Source organism: Pagrus pagrus (genome assembly GCF_965226575.1).
Source record: "Pagrus pagrus genome assembly, chromosome: 3".
In the NCBI taxonomy this organism is placed as follows: domain Eukaryota; kingdom Metazoa; phylum Chordata; class Actinopteri; order Spariformes; family Sparidae; genus Pagrus; species Pagrus pagrus.
In genome coordinates this window covers 31,330,921-31,350,182 of record NC_140187.1, presented here as the reverse complement: position 1 = coordinate 31,350,182, position 19,262 = coordinate 31,330,921, and the positions used below count along the sequence as shown (strand labels likewise).

At 40.6% G+C, this 19,262-nt stretch overlaps 1 protein-coding gene across 1 annotated transcript; it reads left to right on the top strand.

The window, feature by feature from the left end:
* Window positions 1-96: 96 nt before the first annotated feature.
* Window positions 97-14,167, top strand: p3h1 (prolyl 3-hydroxylase 1). Its single transcript, XM_084348773.1, has 15 exons — window positions 97-673; window positions 2,032-2,184; window positions 4,649-4,838; window positions 4,942-5,073; window positions 6,747-6,886; window positions 8,328-8,417; window positions 8,516-8,568; window positions 8,658-8,785; window positions 8,987-9,114; window positions 9,931-10,026; window positions 10,233-10,383; window positions 11,690-11,807; window positions 11,907-11,982; window positions 12,111-12,251; window positions 13,173-14,167. The coding sequence occupies exons 1-15, from the start codon at window positions 212-214 to the stop codon at window positions 13,665-13,667; spliced, it is 2,553 nt and encodes an 850-aa protein (XP_084204899.1). The 5' UTR covers window positions 97-211; the 3' UTR covers window positions 13,668-14,167.
* Window positions 14,168-19,262: the final 5,095 nt, after the last annotated feature.

The following is a 19,262-nucleotide window of genomic DNA, read 5'->3' as shown; positions in this document are numbered from 1 at the left end:
AGTTTGTAATGGTGTCTCCATGTGTATGCTGGGACATGGGGGAGCACTGGTGGGTGTGACCGGGGGCTCTGCTCTTCAAACCCCACCTCCAGACAAGTGGCTGTCGGTGGAAGAGGTTTGAGCTCCCCTCAGCAGCCTGCCCGGTCTCTGCTTCAGACGTCTGCCCGCCTGCCTGCCTGCCTGCCCCGCTGCTGTCTGACACTTTAGCATCATGGAGCTCCGTTATTCGCTTCTGCTGTTAGTATTTATTGTTCCACTGGGCTCCTCGGACACAGGTCTGGGTGGCCACTTCGTTTTGGAGCCCTTTGATTTCCTCTTCGACACGGCGGTGGAAGCCTACTATAAGGGGGACTGGTTGACGGTCATCCTGAACATGGAGAAGGCGCTCAGGAACAAAGCTACGGTCCGAAAGGTGAAGGCTCAGTGCCGGCTGAGCTGCGCCAACCACACCGCTTTCGGAGATCAACTTGCAGGCTTGGGAGTTGCCATACCGGGGGCCGGGTCTGTGGAGGACCTGGGCTTCTTCCAGAAAATCCTGAAACGGGCAGACTGTGTAAACTCCTGCGAAAGTGAAAAACTGGGCTCACCAACTCTGCATCTGGTCACTGCAGAAGTGCAGCTCGAGTTCAACAAGAGGACCCCGTACAACTACCTACAAGTGGCATATTTTAAGGTAAGAATGTCAGCATGTCGGCTACAGACAGAGATATGTGCATGTTCCAGTGTAACTCCATACTGGACACGTAGGCCCAGAACAAAGCGAGAAATCACACATTTTAGTGTAATCTCATTCATGCCTGAACTGAGCTGAGGGCTGATGTGGAGTTGGATACTGTAAATGCCCCAACCCCCAAGACCAGGACAGCCATGCCACGTCTTAAGGTGGAGTCAGAGGGGTCTGACGTTAGCACGTCGGCTGCTGGGATCCAGCAGCAGTTTAAAGGCCTGAAGTGCGTCTTTAATGCTCTAATAAACTCCTACAGTGCCCAGACAGAGAGGCAAATAATGCTTCACAGGCTCATTGTAATAGTTACATATATTTCTTTGTCAAAGGAGCATTTTTCATTTTCAAAGTTATCTTGGATTGTCAGGCTGTGTGTGCATTCTAATATACTACTCTCACACAGAACTTGAACGCAGCAAAATAATGAAAGAATCTGATGCAGAATTTTAATCTGTCGCCAGAATCTGTGAAGTGGAAGAGCTGATCTCTGCTATAACCACTGTGAGCTCTGTGATAACTCCTATCATAGTTGTTCCAACAAACATGCAGGATTCAGCAGGAAAGAACACAATGACAACAACATGTAAAACACAGTATGGCAGGGTTGTTGATTAGTCAGCCGACTGTATGAGCCATGCTGGATGCTCAGATTTCTGAACCTACCATATTTTTTAAAATTAATTACTGGCCACAGGAATTACAGAGACAGACGAGGGTTGCTGTGGAATATGTAGAAGGAAATACATGTTTATAACTCCTGTAGGTCACAGGTACAGCCGATACAACCTACAGCTCTTTGCAGCCAAGCACATTATTTTGTTAGTAAGGTACTGGTTCGTTTTCACACCTGATTGATGGTGATGAAGTTTGGTTGGTTCAGTCAAGTAGGCTACAGCTGATACAAATGGGGGACAGATCAAGACCACCAGACCATTTGCTTTCCTGGCTCAGCAATGGTGGGACAAGCTCCTATTGACATCAGGACAGCTTTGTCACAGACTGAAATATCATCTGTTCAGACTGCACCTTGGCCCATGAAAAGAAAAACAAACAAACAATTTCTCCATCTTTTCAACTTATTTGATCAAGTTGATGTACTTGAGTGATTCTTGCAATTCTGGGTTGAATCCACATGGTTACATGCTCTTACTGTAGGTTTCTTACTTTAGAAAAAACATAACTTTAATGTAATCTTAAAACAGCAGAAGTTAATAGTACTGTCAGTTATGGTCTGTAGTTTTTCCAGGTAATTCATTAATGAACACACCTTCAATCAAAGACCATGACCTTATCCCCATGTCTTTCAGATCAACAAGCTAGACAAGGCGGTGGCAGCTGCCAACACATTCTTCCTGGCCAACCCAGAACACATGGAGATGAAACAGAACCTGGAGTACTACAGGATGATGGCAGGAGTACAGGAAGAGGACTTTAAAGATTTGGAGGCCAGGGCACATATGGTGAGAGCAAACACCTTCTCTGATGAAGGCCAGTCTTTGAGGTGTCTTTCTCTAATGCTTTGTTGTAATTTCTGCCTGTGGTTGATGTAACTGGCAAAATGTTAAGTTTTTAAATAGCTTTACAAATCTTTTTTTCCTGCTGATTGATGGTTGTAAACTGCTGTTGGAGTCACTATTATGTCAAATAGAAGGAATTGAACTCGAAACTGCTTTTAAAGGGAATATACAGCCTGAATTTAAGCTTAACATGAACATTTTCAACAGTGTAAAGAGACAACAGTGTTGATATTAAGTCAAAGATGTAAGAAAAAAGAAAAAAAAGGACACACAGGACAGCGAGTTCAGCTGCTCTGCTCACTGTCAGGTCTTTATTAACATACTGCATTAGTGACTGTGCTATACATGTATTAGACAAGTTAAACATAACAGCCTGTCTGTTAATTATGAGGTTGATGCATTGTAACAATATCATTACATTCCTTAAGTTTGCAAAAGACCACAATGCATGTTGGTGTATGAACATTTCTATATTTATATTTAACTGTCATAGTACAATCACAGATTCTGAATTGATTTATAGAAAGAACACTTGATTGGTACTCTGTGTCAGCCAAAAACCTGAATTAAACTACCAGAAATTGGGGAGAAAACATCAGATTGGTGGATCCCAATTAACACATATTCATTTCAGCACAGTTTCTAATGTAGAATATTACCGTTGTGTAAAATACAGATCTCACATACAGAGCCGAGCTGCTATGAGCAACTCTGTGTCCATAGGTCAGCTAAAAGTCAATGGGTCGCCCAAACTGAAAAGCTTTTCTTTTTTTTAAAAATCTTTTTGTTTAGTGAAATTAGTATACTACTATATAGTAGTATATTTGTTCAAGGTATCATAAAGTGTGAATACCGTAAATGTCTTATAATCTTTAGAAAATATGTTATCAATATAGGTCCTGGTAACAGATTGATGAACTGACACAGAGACAGCTCTGTCTAACTTTGTGCCCACAGATGCAAGCAGTGGTGCCAAATAGTAGACATTTGGTGCAGACAGACTGACATGAAACAAAACAGATTAAGGTTCAAACTGGTCAAAATGAGTAGTGAAGTTCTTCACTGCCTTCAAATCAGGGTAGGAATAGAGCTGTTTGGAGGTTAAGTGCAGTGGCCACTGTACTAAGCATATACTTTTCTTTTCCCTGTCAAGAAAGCTTTCTGTCATGTGCGGTGTATGTTTTGAGGTAAAACAGACATTTACCTATAGCTGACATTAGGTTTGGTGTCTGACATGTGGTGTCTTGGTCTGTGCTGATGAGATGGGAGCTGGAGCTTTCTCAGGGACTCTAAAGTTTAACCTGTGAGCTACAGGATGACTTTTTTAGATAGCAACACCAAATACACCACGCAAATAGTAAGATAACACCTTTTTAATTAACCTCTATAACTCTGCTGAAGTTACCCAGGGATGCTACTACTACTTTAGCTATTGGAAAATCCCCACAACATGTTAACAAATTACAGTAACATTAAATTAAATAAAAGTTAGCTAACATTGGTTAGAAGTACTGTTACAAAACTCTAGATGTTACACCAGCTTTATTGGTTGTGATATTAGACACGCATTGTACATTTCAATGACAGAGAACCATTAGGAACATTCCCTGAAGGTTCTCTGAACTTATATTTTGTAAAAGCTTTAAAGAACCTTCAGGGAATGTTCTTGTTCTGTAAAGGTTTTTCAGCAGTAACCTTCAGAGAACAGCCAGGGAACTTTCCCAAAAGGTTCTCTGATGGTTACACAAAAAACCTTTACAGAATCCTTAGGGAACATTCCCTAAAGGTTCTCTGAAGGTTACACATAAAAAACCTTCAAATAACCCTCAGGGAACATTCTCCAAAGGTTCTCTGACAGTTACACCAAACAAATCTGAGAACCCTCAGGGAACATTCTGTAAAAGTTCTCTGAAGTTTGTACGAAATTATCTTCAGAGAACCTTAAGGGAATGTTCCCTAAAACAACCTTTGAATAGCCTTCAGGGAACGTTCTCTAAAGGTTCTCTGAAGGTTAGACAAATTACCCTCAGAGAACTTTTAGGGAACATTCAATGATGTTTCTCTAAATGTTTTTGTGAAAATAACAAAAATGAACCTTTACGAAACCTTTATGAAACATTCCTTGAGGGTTACCTGCTGGGAATTGCCTCGAACCTCTAAGCTAACAGTGTAACTTAGCTCCACGGCTAACTTGCGAATGGCAGCTAGTCGCTACAGCAAAGAGTATAATGAGCAGGAGTTAGTGGTTATGCTGCCCCTTATATTTTTTGAGCTACCTTTGAATTCTTGCACCTTTAATGAAAAACTGTGACAAGATACAAGGACACTTTATATGTGACAGCACTAGTAATGCAATGCAGTTGTGACCATAAACCACCTCACTGGATACCCTGTTGCTTTCTCTCAGGCCGAGTTCCTGCTGGGGAAGAGTTACTACAGCGACGACTCATTCGGGCTGGCAGCCGACCACTTCGAGGTGGCCGTAGAGGAGTTCTTCACTGCCTATAAGGAATGCAGAGCGCTGTGTGAGGGAGCCTACAACTACGACGGATACAACTACATGGAGTACAGTGCTGACCTGTTCCAGACCATCACAGGTGAGACGTTAATCCTTGGTTTTCCTGTGCAGAAAGGATTAATGTTGAAGTTGAGAATTTGCTGAACATTTTCCTTTGTGTAAACGTGTTTGTGTGTTGTCAGACCACTACATACAGGTGCTGAACTGTAAGCAGAACTGCGCAGTAGAGTTGGCCCTAACTACAGGCAGAGACAAGCCCTTTGAGGACTTCCTCCCCTCACACTTCAACTACCTGCAGTTCGCCTACTACAACAGTGAGTCCTGCAGCCATGTCTTTTTCAGCCTGTATTGAGGATTGTGCATGTCCTTTATCCAATGTCCTTCACTTTAATGGAAGCAGAATTCAACCCTAAGCCTACAGAGATTTACAGCATCACTGATTATGCAGATGGTTTGATATATTGGCCGAATATTATGAGGCAGATCTTGGCCTTTTATTAAAAACAAGATATGATGAAGGTTCCTCTCTGTAGAGTTTCCACCGGGTTGAGAAAAAATGGTGCAATTTCCTTATGACATTGACTGATAATGACAGAGGAGGGTTGCACTCAATGTCACTTTATTTACAGCCATTTAGCCTTCATCAGTGTCACAGCCATGCAGTACAGATGCCTCTTAAATAGCAAACACACTGGTGATCTCCGTTAAAGCTGCAACATAGACAAATTTTTGTTGAAAACATTCAAACATTTACCGAAACCATTACCACAAATAACAGTTTTGACATTATGACGTCTATGTATTATGTGAAAAAGAAAACTACTGAAGTTATCATGCTAAACGGCTAGCCCCGTCCCATCCCAAGCTCCTGTGCTAGCAGTGTAAACACCAACACTCCGCCATTGTTCCACGCTCTGGGGTTGCTGGCTGCAGAGCACTGATTTAGTGCTGCATTTCCATATAGTTGATAAGATACAGGATACAAGATACAAGATACAGATTTTCAAAAGAATAGTCAAATCTGAAGCGATAGAGGCTTGTAGTCCCATGTATGAGTCAAGCTTCTTTGATAGTATATGTCAAATCCGAATCTCTTCAAACCCTGTAAGTTAATAAAAGTTATAAATATCTAAACTCAGATATCTGAAACCACCACCTGCTGACTAAAACCTGAAAAGATGAGATAAACAGAAGAATATATGATATGTTGAGTAATTAACCGTGTTTACATGAATGTATTTTAATGCACATTTTGTTGTATCATATTTAAAAAGGTTGGCTGCAATAAACAGAGAGAACAGAAGCACTCTTCTTCTTCTCATAGCAACATTTCCTACATTTCGCAAAATTGTTTTTACGCTCGATTGAGGTGATTTTTACCTTCCGAATAAGAGTTAATGGGCTTAATTAGAAATGGAAACACACTTTCATATATTAGCTTACTGACTTTTACACCTTATTTTTACCAAACTACAGGAACCAGACTTTGGCGTTCCAGATGTGGAACAATTATGATGATAATCTTAAAATAGTGGTATGATTTGAATTGGTGAGTTGACAGGCAGCACCAGCTAAAAAGTTTCAATAAAGGGATTTGTTAGTGCCGAAGCTTAATAAGTCTGAATACCTTGCAGCTCTGGACCAAACGGCAGTTGGGCTCCTCTTAAACCTTAATCCAACTCTATACCTCCAGTTTTAGGCACAGGCATGTACATCTGTAGTCGAGAACAGGCTGAGGTTACCCTGATGACATCATCAGGGTTATTTTCTCCGGAGTTCATCCCAAACCACAGACGACATAAGTCAGCTGATATCACAGCCTAAGTGCTACTCCCCATGACGTTGACTTATCTTCATATGTAAAATCAGTGGAGTGCCCCTTAATCAACAAAATAAACTGCACCTTTAAGTATACATATCAAACAACATTCTTCTCTGGACACCTCATACCAGTTGTTCACTCTTCTTCTTCTTGCTCCTTCTCCAGGTGAGAAGTATGAGCAGGCCATCGAGTGTGCTAAGACTTTCCTGCTGTTCCATCCCGATGATCAAGTGATGAACCAGAACCTGGCTTATTATTCTGCTGTACTGGGTGAAGACAAGGCACAAACCATTTCAGCCAGACAGGTACAGTCAGGCTAACTCATACTCTGTTTAGGCGAGGCCTCTGTCGAAAGCACCTTTTCAGTGCAGTTATTTTTAGCTGTGTGTTTTCTTAATCCATAAGTATCAGCAGTAAATCAGACTGCACAACATGTGGTGAGAGAAAAATAGCCTCCATTAGCACTTAAATGTACTCAAGGGCACAAACGGGGCATAAAAAAGCATTGATGGTAATCTAAAGCACATAAACGTTTGCTGCTTTTTAAAGAAGCAATAAGTAAGATTTTTACTGCCCCGGGCTCTACATGTCCACATTATACAGTATTTATAGTGGGTTAATAGGGTTGTTGATCAATACTAATGACTAAGTGATCATTTCCCTGGCTGCTAAGATTTTTGGCTCTCACAACTGAGCTCACTTCCCAGCCCATGCTTAGTTTTGGAATAAAAGCACCCCACAATACCCTGAAACTATGTGAATGCTGTCTCCTGCATTTTATAGCCATTTAGAGTCATTGGCTATTGTGTTTTACATAATAATGAAAACTGAGTCTAATGGGAAATGTGAAGTCAGTTGCTTTCTTATTAGGTAATGATAGCTGAATTCCATTGCACTGCTTCAGTTTCAGACTCCTGCTGCATGCTAGCTCACTGTGTCTTTGGTAATGTTCTTAATAACATAGCTTTGTGCTTTATGACAAGCCAAAATGTCTGCTGTTTAAAAGTGCTATTCAGGGCCACCCTGGTTAAAGGGTTAGGGTTATAGTATGCAGGATTTTATCTTAAAACATATAGAACATCAAATGTGTAGACATGTATAGATACAAAAGTAATCCCTCTCAGTCATCACTTATGACCCACATGTGTGGCGGTATCATGTCGAGATCCAGCCTTCTGCCTGTATTTATTTATTTCTCAGTATTTTGTTCTGTTGGGGACATTTCTACCCAGATACCTAATAGAGATACATAAACTGTACCAGACGCCCTCATCCAGCCTACATACAACATGGAATCATGGCGCTTGGGCGTTCAGCTGCTGTTTGCCAGATCTGAGCCACAAGCAGGTCAAAGCATGGCCAGATGTCAGCCAAGAGCCAACCTAATAAACCAGAACTGGCCCAAGTCTGGCCCAGATATTTCTGTAACAGTTTTGTTCCATGTTTTTTCTTCCACTGGATCCAATTTGTTTTGTTGATATAGACCAGTTTTGTGCAGTGTAAGGTGTATGCACACTTACAGGCCACCATACATCAGTGGGACGAAATTGGAAGGGGGGGCACTTTGTTTAATGATTGCTGTGTTCTACTGGTCAGCAGTAGAGGCTGTTCCCTTTGATCTCACTGTTTACTGGACTTGAACATATAATTGAGGCTGATATTGTATAGATGTATCTCATGGAGCTGTTCTACAGACTGTGGTTTTTATCAGATGCAATAAAGCTGTATCTGTTTTGTGACCTCCAGGTGGTGAAGCAATACATTCAGCAGTCCATACTGGAAAAAGAGCTGCTCTACTTTGGATATGAAGCTTTCGGAATCACCTTTGTAGATCCAGTGAGTGAATAAGTCATTTGTTATGCATCACATCTTGCTTATTTGATGCAGTGGTTTCATGCATTTGACTTGTGCCTTGTCTGTTATTTTGTATTCAGGACCAATGGACTCCTGAAGATGTCATGCCCAAGAAACTGAGGGACAAGCAGAAGTAAGAAAGCGGCTCATATACATTTGTGCATGACAATATTAAATTCATTGTTAAAATGATGCTATAGTCTTTGTCATTCTACCTGTCAGGGCTGACAAAGAGACCGCAGCGAGGATCACAGAGGAAATAGGAAACCTAATGAAGGAGATCGAGACTTTGGTTGAGGAGAAGAAGAAGGATTCTTCTGAAATAACAAAGATCATAACACCACAGGAAGGTAAGTAATTGACCAGGATCACTAGTGGCCTAGATGTTAGGGAGATGATGGTGCATTTGTTCCACATAGCCTCATGATTTTGTTTTTATTATTTCATATGCAAGCAAAACTACAGTAAAAACTACACTTGAGGAAGTCAAAGTTTAAGTCTTTGATAGTCAAACTTTTTCTCTCCCTTATCCTGTTATATTTGCCCTCTAGGTGTCACTGTATTGCCTGATGACATCAAGGTGACCATGATGTCACAGCAGCTGAACGGCTCTCAGCGGGTGTTGTTAGATGGGGTGATCACTGATGACGAGTGCAGGGAGCTGCAACGCCTCTCCAATGTGAGTTATCTAAAGAGGGAGGTCCTTCAGAAATTACTCAGTTAACTTAATTTACAAAACAAAAGTTGTTCGGACTTACTTTGGTAGTGCAACAGGACAGGCAGGATTATATACAGCCCCACACTACCATTAACCCAGCATATAAATGGATGTAAAAAATACACAAAATACCATAAATAAACACAGTGAAGGCACTAAATCAAATCAAGTTCTTACACAGTGTCTTCATATTGGTGTGCCATCTTTTCAATAATATTTAGAGTGATAATATATAGGACTCTGTGACTAGTTGATTGAGTAGTTGAGACACATCAAGAACAAAATGAGATAAATGAAACTCTGTTTACACCAATTGTATCATAAAAATATCTTCCCTGGGAGCAAAACCTGTATGTCACCCTGTAGATATGGCAACTAATGTTGTTTTTGAATGAAAAAGCTGTAATAAACCCACCACACACTACCAATCCTGCACCAACAGCATGCAGAGTTAGCAACTAGCTGTTGAACATAGTGAGAATCACGATATCACTCTGAATTGATTTTTGATGACTGATTTTTCTAACCTTTCAGCAAAGGGAATATTCTATGATATTTTAACATCTAAAATTGTATTGTAACCTTTTGAAAAAGCAGAAATATGAAGTTGTATGAACGTATGGCACAGCACTATGGTCCTTTTAGGAGAAAAAACTAGTTGAGGTTAAACTTTTCGCATTGTCTGATGCCTGTTTGTGACCCATATCTGTCTGTTTTTGTTGTGCGAGTCAGCCCATCATGTCCGGGAGTTGATTTGCTGTTGTGCATGTTTTCCAGGCAGCTGCTCAGAAAGGTGATGGATACAGAGGGCAACCTTCCCCCCACTCTGCTAGTGAGATGTTCCAGGGAGTCACTGTCCTGAAGGCTGTGAAGGTCTGTAGTCCTGCTCCCTGAAGCATTAAACACAACTTAAAGTATTAACCAAACAGTGATGTTGTCTTTACAAAACAGCCCCCCAGATACATTTTCTATATCGTAACATTAGTTAAGTAGACCTTTCTATGAAAACAGTCTCTGACCTACAGTATATTGGTTAAATCTGTGTAGCTGCTGTTAAATGATGTTTGCACCTTCTCCAGCTCGGACAGGAGGGTAAGGTTCCTCTGAAGAGCGCTCATCTGTTCTTCGACCTCAGTGAGAAGGTGAGGAAGATGTTGGAGTCTTACTTCCAGCTGGAGACTACACTCTACTTCTCCTACTCCCACCTGGTCTGTCGCTCCGCCATCGATGGTAAGTCAGACAGGCACAGGTTGCCGATGTTGTGTCTATGGAAAATACCAGCTTTTTCTGTGGGTTCATTCATTAAATTATCTATTACATCTTTTACATCCATCAACAAAAGCAGTTCAGTTTTAAAAGCCCCAGTTTCAGGAAGTACGTTTCAAGGACCCAAAATGTACAGAAGAATTCCCTAATTTCCTCCACCCATGCACTACCATCCACCAAACAAATTAAACTGAATTAAAAAGAGCAAAAAGTGATCCAAATACTTACCCCCCAAGGCTGCAGTGACCGTTGCTATGGAGGCTAGTAAAACAAGCCGCTGTAAATCACCTCTGTAATGCATATTATACTGTCCCAGTCTGGTGTCCAGACAAGCTCACTGGGAAGCTGCCGAGCCCGTGATCTGAGGTCCCAGTCCAGGCAGACTCCAGACGGCTCATTAAGACTAGCTCCACAGCTAACTGAGCTAACTTGCTAATAGCCAAAAGAAGGCTTGCAAAGAGTTCTTTGAGCAGCAGTTGTCGGTTGTTGTGGTGATATGCTGCTCCTATATTTTATGAGCTAGCCTAGAGTTCTAGCCATATCTTACACATTGCACCTTTAAATTTTGACCCTTTCCATAGTTAAACTTCATTATTGACATTTTGGCCACTGGGGGTAGCACAAAACACATCATTGACAATATGATTACCATATAAAATTGCTGTGGTGAACTTATTAGTACATTAGTTGCCTTTTTACACAGTAAAACTGCACTATCACATGATACTATCATTTATTACCAGGTGCTGACTGGTTAGGACTAAGTCAGGGAAAAAAGATGTGCTCAGGTAGCAGGTTGCTTCAAATGGTGGCTGTCATTACAGATTTGATTTGATTTAACAGGAACAAATGATATCCTATAGATGTTTCTCGTTGTGTTTGTCTTTGTATTTCAGCTTCACGTTCCTTATAGCTCTGTTTTAGTTCTCCACCACCTCATCTGAAAAATGTCTGGTCTTTCTGTCTTTCTTTCTTGTCGGCTGTTTGGTGCTGGGCGGGTAGTGTACAGTGGGTTTATTAGAGCTTGTGTAGAGCCTGAAATAGCTGCTTTAATAGGTCTGTCCAGCAGAGGGGAACTGAAGTGCCAGGTGATAATTCTCTGTGGGTTTGTAACAAAACCCAGTAATTACTTACAGTAATTTGATCCATTGCTAATACTGTCAAAGTTAGTGTTAGGAAACGAATCTAAGAAGTACTCCTGGCAGGTGATCTTAGTTGTGTGCCCAAGGTCTAAGTGTTTTAATTTGTCTCCTCACTGTTGGTTATTCAGAGAAGCAGGACGACCGTAAGGACCTGAGTCATCCTGTTCATGTGGACAACTGTCTGCTAGTCTCTGAGGTGAACGAGTGTATAAAGGAACCTCCTGCATACACACACAGAGACTACAGGTAAGCACACACACAGAAGTGCACTACAGAATCTGTCCCTCCACCAGACAGCCCTGATGATGAGCAGCCACCTAACATCCTAATGTCTCCCCCCTGCAGTGCCATCCTTTATCTGAATGAAGACTTTGAAGGAGGAGATTTCATCTTCACTGAGTTGGATGCTAAAACAGTAACGGTATATTTTCAGCTTTTCTTTCCATAACCTTTTATCAACATGTGCAGTACATATAAATACAACTTTATTAAGTGTCAAGCTTCACTGCTGTTAAATGATATATGTTCTATATTTTCACTCTTACCCAGGCTGAGGTGCGTCCACAGTGCGGCCGCGTGGTCGCGTTCGGAGCGGGAAAGGAAAACCCCCACGGTGTCAGAGCCGTCACCAAGGGTCAGAGGTGCGCTGTGGCGCTGTGGTTCACGCTGGATCCTGCTCACGAGGAAAAGGTATAGACAATCTCTGTACACTAAAATCTGTATAGCAAGGAATCCCTGCAACTTTTCAGATTTCAGATTTCAGATTTAGTTTACTCTAGACCACACATCACTGATGGAGAACAAACATAGAACAAACGATAGTACAGATGTAAACAGCCAGAATTGCTCTTTAGCACAGGCTAAGTTATTTAAAGAGGCTGCACATAGTTTACATACCATCTTAGGTTTATCAGTCTGTTAGAACAGTGGAAGTTTAAAGATAGACAGGTTATTAACAAAGTATTTTGGCAGTTATTTATTTCTGCGTCTTTCTTGTGTTTTAAATCAAACGAAACACGATGTTCATCCCCCAGGCAGTTGTCATACTTACTATTTTCACAATAGCAGCCTCTATTCATGTACAAAGTAAGATTAAAGAGCATTTTTACCTTCCAAAAATTAAGCAGCAAAAACATTATCCTAACTTTTTTTTTCTTTATAAAGCATCTTTCAAGCCAAATTGAAATTGAGCCTAATGTGAGACAAACCTTGGCCCACACAGCCCACTTTGGGCAATCCTAATTTACACAAAGTTAAACCTTAACATGTGTCTTATACAAATAAAGCCATGAGAAGGTAAAAAAAAAAAAGAAGAAAAAAATAGCCAAAAGAAAAGTTACCATAACTGCAGCTGTCTAAGTTTAAAATCTAACATAAGAGGTATTCATCGCTTCACAGACATATAAGAGTTGGCAAATTCAAAATAAAGGCAGAGTAGATAATGATGTTGTGACTGGCAACAGAAATCTAAAGGACACCTGGGATTGTTAGTCCTGCATATATACGTTTCTGGAAACATCCAGTGAAACAAATCTAGTATGAATACAGTTTTTATCTGCCTCTGATCTTAACATTTTGATTAATTTTGCAATCTGTTTCCACTTCCTATAGGAGAGAATACAAGCTCAGGATTTGCTGAAAATGTTTTCTACCCCTGTGAATGAAGAGTTCATCAAAAAGGAGGCGAGTGACACCTCGAAGCCCCAACCGACGACCGCAGAGCCTCCTGCGCAGGCTGACCCGGAAGAAAAAAAAGAAGGTGAAAAACCAGCAGACATGCAGGCTGACAAACCAGCTGACCCACCTAAGGACAAAGCAGAGGCGAAACCAGCCAGCAAAACAACAGGCACTAAAGCCAAAGCTGCTCCTAAAGCAAAGGCCAAAACTGGAGACCAAGCAAAGACCAAGACGGTAGCTAAAGCCAAACCTGCGGCTAAAAAAGATGGAAAACAGACGGTTAAAACACAAGCCAAGCAGGTAGACAAAAAGGACGCAAAGCCAGCTGCAAAAAAGACAGTAAAAGTTGCTGCCAAGAAGGACTCCAAAAAAGCTAAAGCTGACGCCACATCAGCCTCAGACTCTCAGAACAACAAGATAGAGCTGTGATCCAACAGCGCCTGGGACTGTGTCTATGTGCTGTCTATTTTTCTACTATTTTATACAAGGTCTTCTCTGTGGGTGGTTGAATAAAAAAGGAGTGAAAAGTTGTACAACGTTATTTGCCTTTGAATTAATTGGTTATGGTGGATGATGGTGTAATGTTATAAAGGTCAGCCATAACTGAAGAATACCGAGAGACTGCCGTTTCACCCTAAACATCACTGGGAAACTTTACTTGAGTGCTTGTTTGTGTACTGACAATCTGCTAGAGTGCCTTAATCGTTGTAACCATCTTTGTTTGGCATCCAAAGGCTTTGTATCTGTTCAGTTGGTACATGTCTTCATCTCAGTTTGCAACCTGAATCTTCTGTAGCTATTTTCTGTGAAATGTCATGTTGTGGAACCAAACACAGATGGGTTAAAGCGGGGGAGGGGTTATTAATATGAGCAGACTTTTTCTGTTGAGAAAAATCAACTGTGTGAATCCATTAAATAAAAGTGACGTCTCTAAATTGTGGTGAGTTGTCCTTAAAAAAAAACAACTAAATTTAGTGCAGTACTCCAAGCCGACACTGGATGTCAGGATGGAAACACTGTTCAGTGTTCTTTCACTGCTCATGTAACAAACCATAACACATTCACTTTTAGGAGAAATCCTCAGGTAGTGAACTTCAAGAGACTTCCAGAATTTGGATGCCCTCCTGCTGTGATTTGATTTCAGCCTGAATAATTCAAAGCCCAAGCGCTCATTGTTCTACTGACTTCCTTGAAGCTCAGCACATTTCAGCACTGTCACATTATAAATCTCGGAGTCTGCTTGGAAAAACTAACATGTCTAAATTTGTATGCGTGAGCTCTGGCTCTCCACAAAAGATATATTACCTACTCTCTCAATCATTATGTTGTCTTCACAGAGCCACGGCTGACAAAGAACCCTATTAATGATGCTGTGCAGTGGTGGAAGGTGACAAAGTTCATTTATTAGGTACCTGCGTTTGAGTATTTCCATTTCATGCTACTTTATACCTCTCTGCAATTCAGAGGGAAATATTTGATATGTTACTACATTTATTTTACAGCTATAGTAATGAGGTCCTTTGCAGAATAAGATTACATATAAAAAATACAATCATTTTATAGAATAGGATGCTTTGTTCACCATTACACCACCAAATATTTATGCATATGACGTAGAGAGCATGAGTTTTACCTTGACCAGCTACATTAAAACACTGCTTAAATGTTCATGCCATCAATAACAATTATCAGGTAACATGATATATACAACATAGAAGGCTGCAGGGATGATGCATTTTTGCAGGCTAACCTGGAAGTAAGCATCACCAAGCTACTGAAGCCCTGAGGGCCAAGTTAAGAATTGTTTTTTCCTGGTGATCCATCGTCTGATCTAAAGTGTTTTCTCTCCTGTGTTTATGACTTGAGAACTGGTGGGAAAAAAGTTTTGCCAGGATAATATTTATTAGTTCCTTATTTTTATTTTTCGAATCTGTGAATACCGAGTGAAAGGTTTCAGGGGAAAAGAAGAAAATCCACGTGTGAAACAAAGTGAATTGATTTTTTCCCCAGGAAAAAGTGGAAAAATTTGACAGGAGAAATTTTTTTTGTAAGGCTTAAAGCAAGTGTTTGTTCTTGTAATACTCATTTTGACCACCAGGCTGAAGTGGGCACTACGCCATGTTCTAAACAGACTAAAAGCATTCATGTTTTCTTCCAGAGGAGTTCTAATTTCTCCATGCTCACAAAAGATACACACAAGATACAGCTATTGTGTGTTGGTAGGTTATGTAACATTACATTTCTTTTAGTGAGGAATGTGTTGGCACCAATCTGTGTCAGTGTCTGTTACTGTCAGTTGCAACATTTAGAGTACAGCACTTTTGTGTTTTCTTATGTTTTATGTTCAAAATACCATTATAACAACATCAGTAGTTACCAGGGGGCTCCAGCAGGGAGAGCATACAACTGTTGCTGGACAGCTGCCTTGGTTTTTATCCTTTCAGTCATTATAGCTACACATGATCTGAGGAAAGCTTGTGTCCCTGCATCTTTCATTCAAACACTGCCCTTTCTATGTGAGTTCCTCATACTAAGGGTTAATTCTCATTCATTATCATACTTTATAATTCCCCACATACCCACAGCTGATCAGGTTACATTTCTCCCAGTGTGTAGGATTCCTTCTGCCCGCTGTGAAACAAGACAGCACCTTTCATAGTTGCTGTTATTTAAGCTTTCATTGTGTGTTTAATGAATAAAATACTACTGAAATTCTTGGACCCACAAGTCAAATGTGGACCATCCACAATAATATTAAACAAACAAAAATGAGCTGATGGGCCTCAGAGGTGATTTAGATTGATCTAAGTGGTAAAACTGTCAACTGAAGGACTGATTAAGGATTAGCATTGTACTATATTTGCAATATTCAATAAACAGCATCCAATTCTATACCATAAATATGAATGAGAATTTCTCACCTAGCACATACGCTACTTCCTGGTGATGCAGCTCATTGAATATAAGTAGAGTTTCCCTGCTGACCCCCCGCGAGTTCCCACTCAGTCCATAGACTTTACACTGTGATGACGTCACAGATTTTCTCAGCTTATTGGAAGTTTTACAGATATAAACCTCCATGGATCCAAAATTCATAATAGAATGAGTCATATTCAGCCTTGCTTGCAGTTCTTGGTGTCCTGTCAACAGTTTAACAGATGTGTCTTTTACAGTGGCGGTCTATGGGAAAAATGCTTTATGGGCCGCAGGTGAAGTTTTTGCTGCAATACTGTGAGTGGCCACCAGGCCAGATTGGAAGCAAGGCTGAGTGGCACTCTGGGTTGAGGCATGGACACAGACTTTCCTCAGATCATGTGTATAATGACTGAAGTGATAAAGCCAGGTTTCCCGCAACGCAGCTCAACAGTTATATGCTCCTCCTGCTGGAGCCCTCTGGCAGTGACTAGGCTACACCAGGGCGAGGGTGCTATACAGCCACGTCACAAATCTGTATAGCCCCAGTTAAGCCCCCTCAAGCATTTCACCTTTTTTTTTTATCATTATATAAGAAATATCTATAAGTTAATAACCAATCATTCTGTTCCCAATCTGATCCCTGACTGCCTATATGCACACACCTGACAGGTGGAGGTTGATAAGGAAGCTCATCTTTGACCAATGATCTTTCTTGTTACTTACGACCACACAGCAAACATGATGTTTTGGAACTAATCTGTCATCAGACACCAGAAAGTCTTAACCACACTAGAGTAAAAGTGTGCATAAAAGCCCACAGGGGACACACTTACAGTGTCTGCTGCTGGAGGATCACTGCAGATAATGTAGGCTAATTAATATTGTCCTCATTAAAGATGTTGTATTTCACCCACTTCTCAGTGTGGCTGCACTTTAGATGTTATTACGTTTGTGTCTGGCCCTGTGATATAATAACAATAATAATAATAATAATAATAATAATAGGACTGAGTGATGCCTGTAAAGAGTGAGTTAGATAAAATGAGAAAAAAATGTAGGTGTGTACTAGAAGTTCTGTGTTTGGCTGTTGGGTTTGATTTTAGCAATGTTTCTCAACTGAAATGACTGAACTTCTAAAATAATCAGGGCTGATCACAAGGACCTTAGTTTTGTCAGAATTGAGAAGGAGGAAGTTATGAGACATCCTACTTGTAACAAAAGCTAGACAGTCGTGAAAGGTGATTAGATTGTTAAGGTTATTTGGTTTTAAACGAGAAGTACAGATGCGTATCGTCCGCGTAGAAATGGTAGGATGTCTCACAGACAGAGTTCAGAAGATCACCTAGAGGTAGCATAAATAGAGAGAACAGGATTGGACCCAATATTGATCCTTGAGCGACACCACATACGAGGGGAGTGGAGGAGGACATGTAGTGTTAATGTGAACATTGAAGTGTCTGACAGATGTAAGCATGAGATGAACCATTTCAGTGCCAGAGATGCCAACCCAGTTCATTAATCTGTCAATTAACATAGCATAATCAATGGTATCAAAGGCAGCGGATAAGTCTAATAAAATTAAAATTGAGAATTCACCTTCACCTATCTGTACGCATGAAGATGTCTTTTGTCACTTTGAGCAGAGCTGATATTGAAGATATTGAGACCTGCAATCAGCTGGGGAAGCTGGTTAGCAACAGTTTTTTCAAGAAATAAAAGGAAGCTTAGAAAAGGGTTTGTAGTTAAGTTAAATGGTGTTATCTAGGGAGGATTTCTTAAGGAGAGGGAGGATACTCTACTCTACTACTTAAAATAATAAGGTATGCAGCCTGAGGAGAGAGATTGGTTGATAATAGTGAGATGACAGGGGGAAATTACTGGCACTTTAAGGAATTTAGGAGGGATTTTATCAACCGGAGCAGAAGAGGGCACCTGTGAGACATGATGTTAAGAAGATCTTGCATAGAAATGGGGTTCCAATCAAATTGTCCAACTTGGTACGTGACTTGTTTTGAGTCATAATCTACAGGAATGAAATTTGCTCTGAGACCACTGATGTTGCCACTGAAAAACGTAAAAACTTTTCACAGTCATCAGAGGAGGTAGCAGGGAACCCAGAAGGAGTAGGATTTGGATGGTGATTATAGTGTTTAGGTCTGTGTTTGTCATTGTTAATTAAACCAGAGAAAAATGCCGCTCTAGCATATTCGATGAGCATATGTGAAAGTTGTAAACATGAAGGTTTCTCTTTTTCCATCTCCTCTCAGCTCCCCTACAATCCCTTCTATGGTGTCTAATGGAATGGTTTATTCAGGGGGATGGATTAATAGATCCGCTGATAGATTGACATGCAAGACTGTCTAGTTTGTTTCTCTGAAGCCAAAACAGAATGTGGAATTGTGTCAAAATAATACATTTATGATCAGAGACTAAGTCAGTCATGTGTAATGAGTTCAGAGACAGGCCAAGTGTGAAAATCAGATCAAGAGTGTGCGTGTGTGTGACCAGAAACGTGTGGCACTAGGTTCAATAATTTAGCAAAGATGAAGAAGTCAGTGGCAAGTGAATCAGATGGATCGTCAGTATGAAAGCTGAAATCACCCATCATATTGATCTTGTCAAACATGTTATTAATCATGGCAGCAAGGGCGCTGTCCAGTGCTGAAGTTGTTCACCTTAGCACCTAAAAGATGTTTTTGTCATTGCCTTGTGGTCACTTGTATCAGGCTTATACATTTTCTGTTGTATGTAATCCCCATCTTAGCACTGGCAGAGAAAAAATCCTGTTGCCATCCATGCCCCCTGTTAACTACTGCTGTTGTTGTTATAATGGCATTCTGAACATAAAACAAAAGAAAACACAAAAGTACTGTCCTCTAACTGCTGCTGATTTAGAAAATGGATCACCGGAAAAAAACAAATCTTCACTTGCCCCTCAGGGCTTCTATACCCTGGTTCCCTCGACAAATAGTCTGGATTTTGGATTACAGCAGGAAAAGCTCTGTGGCAAACACACATTTATGATGCTAAGATGTTTTATTCAGCACAGTAATCTTCACAAATTATCACCACTTTTATGATTTTTGGAGCATAAATGAAATCGCCAGG